This window comes from Propithecus coquereli, unplaced genomic scaffold, assembly GCF_000956105.1.
Source record: "Propithecus coquereli isolate 6110/MARCELLA unplaced genomic scaffold, Pcoq_1.0 Scaffold520, whole genome shotgun sequence".
NCBI lineage: Eukaryota > Metazoa > Chordata > Mammalia > Primates > Indriidae > Propithecus > Propithecus coquereli.
In genome coordinates this window covers 180,682-182,130 of record NW_012151064.1, presented here as the reverse complement: position 1 = coordinate 182,130, position 1,449 = coordinate 180,682, and the positions used below count along the sequence as shown (strand labels likewise).

Here is a 1,449-nt window from a genome sequence, read left to right as displayed (position 1 = left end):
TACTAATGATTTGTATCTCAACATTTGCTATTTTATAAATAGTTCATATCAAATTGATATGTACTGGAGGAGGAAGAAACCCCTAGATGCTTTCAAGCAAATATTATTTTATCCAATCTGTATGATTCCAATAAAAACTATCACTTCAATTTAAAAACATCACTATTTAATACACTATGATATAAAACCTTAATTTAAACTTGTGACCAAAGTTGGTAAAAATATCAGTTTGGGTTTATACATGTTGAAAAATAAATAGCACATTATATGATTATACACTAACTTAATGTCGAGCTGATAAATACAATATAAAGATAAATTTCTATAATCATAATCATCTTCTTTTATTTATATCCTGCTCCTACTGAGATGAATCTCTGGTTACATTTACATATTGAATTACAAAGTTGAAACTAATGATGGGATCAATTATGCCCCATACTGAGCTGTGCACTTTGGAATGACTTTGAGAAAACAGGAGGGTCAAAAAAAAAAAAAAACCATACACAGTGCACAGGGGTTTCAAGATTATACTAACAGATAAGCAAAGGAAGGACTGCAATGGGCAATAATTTGTGTTTGTCAAAGAAATTAGGCTTCTTTGGTGCAAAACCTGAAGTACATTCTTAATATAATCATTTCTGAAAATTAGAAAATACATAGGCTGGGTCACAGAAGTTGCTAAATGGTTTATTTAAGGTACATATAAAAAAGCAAATGTAATGTGAATCCCTTTATGATTCTTTTTATTTGTTCATATACTTATTTTAATGTATTTCTAATGCATTTGCTGTATTTCAGTTGAAATATTAATATAATCTGCCCCACATTTGCTGTTGTTGTGTAGTATTTGATATTATCCCTCTTTCTGCTTTTCTAGTTGCATAATAAATGTGCTTCTCATCTAAAACCTGAGTGTGACTGTGGACCTTTGAAGGACCATATTTTACCACCCACAACAATTTGTCCAGTGGTACTGGTGAGTTTTCCCTTATCATTCTGCTATAGCTCAGGGTTGCTGTGACTAATCGGTACAGTATACTCCGAAATGCTTCCAGAGCTAATTTTGCATTAATCAAGGCAGAACTATATAGATCCAAAATACACGATTACTTCAGAGCAGAACGCCTTTGCCCACTGTATTTCTTTCACCTACATGTCACAATACACATTTTAGAAAGGTATGCTTGAACTGAAGCTGACTCAGGTTTTATCACTTAGTCATGCCGTACTTACCAGAAATTGTATAGGCAGAACACTTCTACATTTTACATATTTTATAGATCTAGCTTCCCAGAATAATGAAGTTATTCTTATGAGCAATTTTGCTGGGGATGCACATTATATATCTGCAATGTTGAGGGCTCTCATCTGGGTCAGAGGCTACCTAAAATGATGACACAAACCTTGAAGAAAGCTATGTGCTACCATTAGCTGTTTTTTTTTTTT

At 32.6% G+C, this 1,449-nt stretch overlaps 1 protein-coding gene across 1 annotated transcript in view; it reads left to right on the top strand.

Annotated features, from left to right (window-relative positions):
• DGKB (diacylglycerol kinase, beta 90kDa) overlaps positions 1-1,449 on the top strand; it is a gene marked incomplete at its 3' end in the record, with an annotated part of 269,792 nt that overhangs the window by 182,265 nt on the left and 86,078 nt on the right. Inside the window, exon 13 of the mRNA XM_012656843.1 lies at positions 881-979. Coding sequence (XP_012512297.1) covers positions 881-979 — 99 coding nt within the window. The remainder of the gene's footprint in view (positions 1-880; positions 980-1,449) is intronic.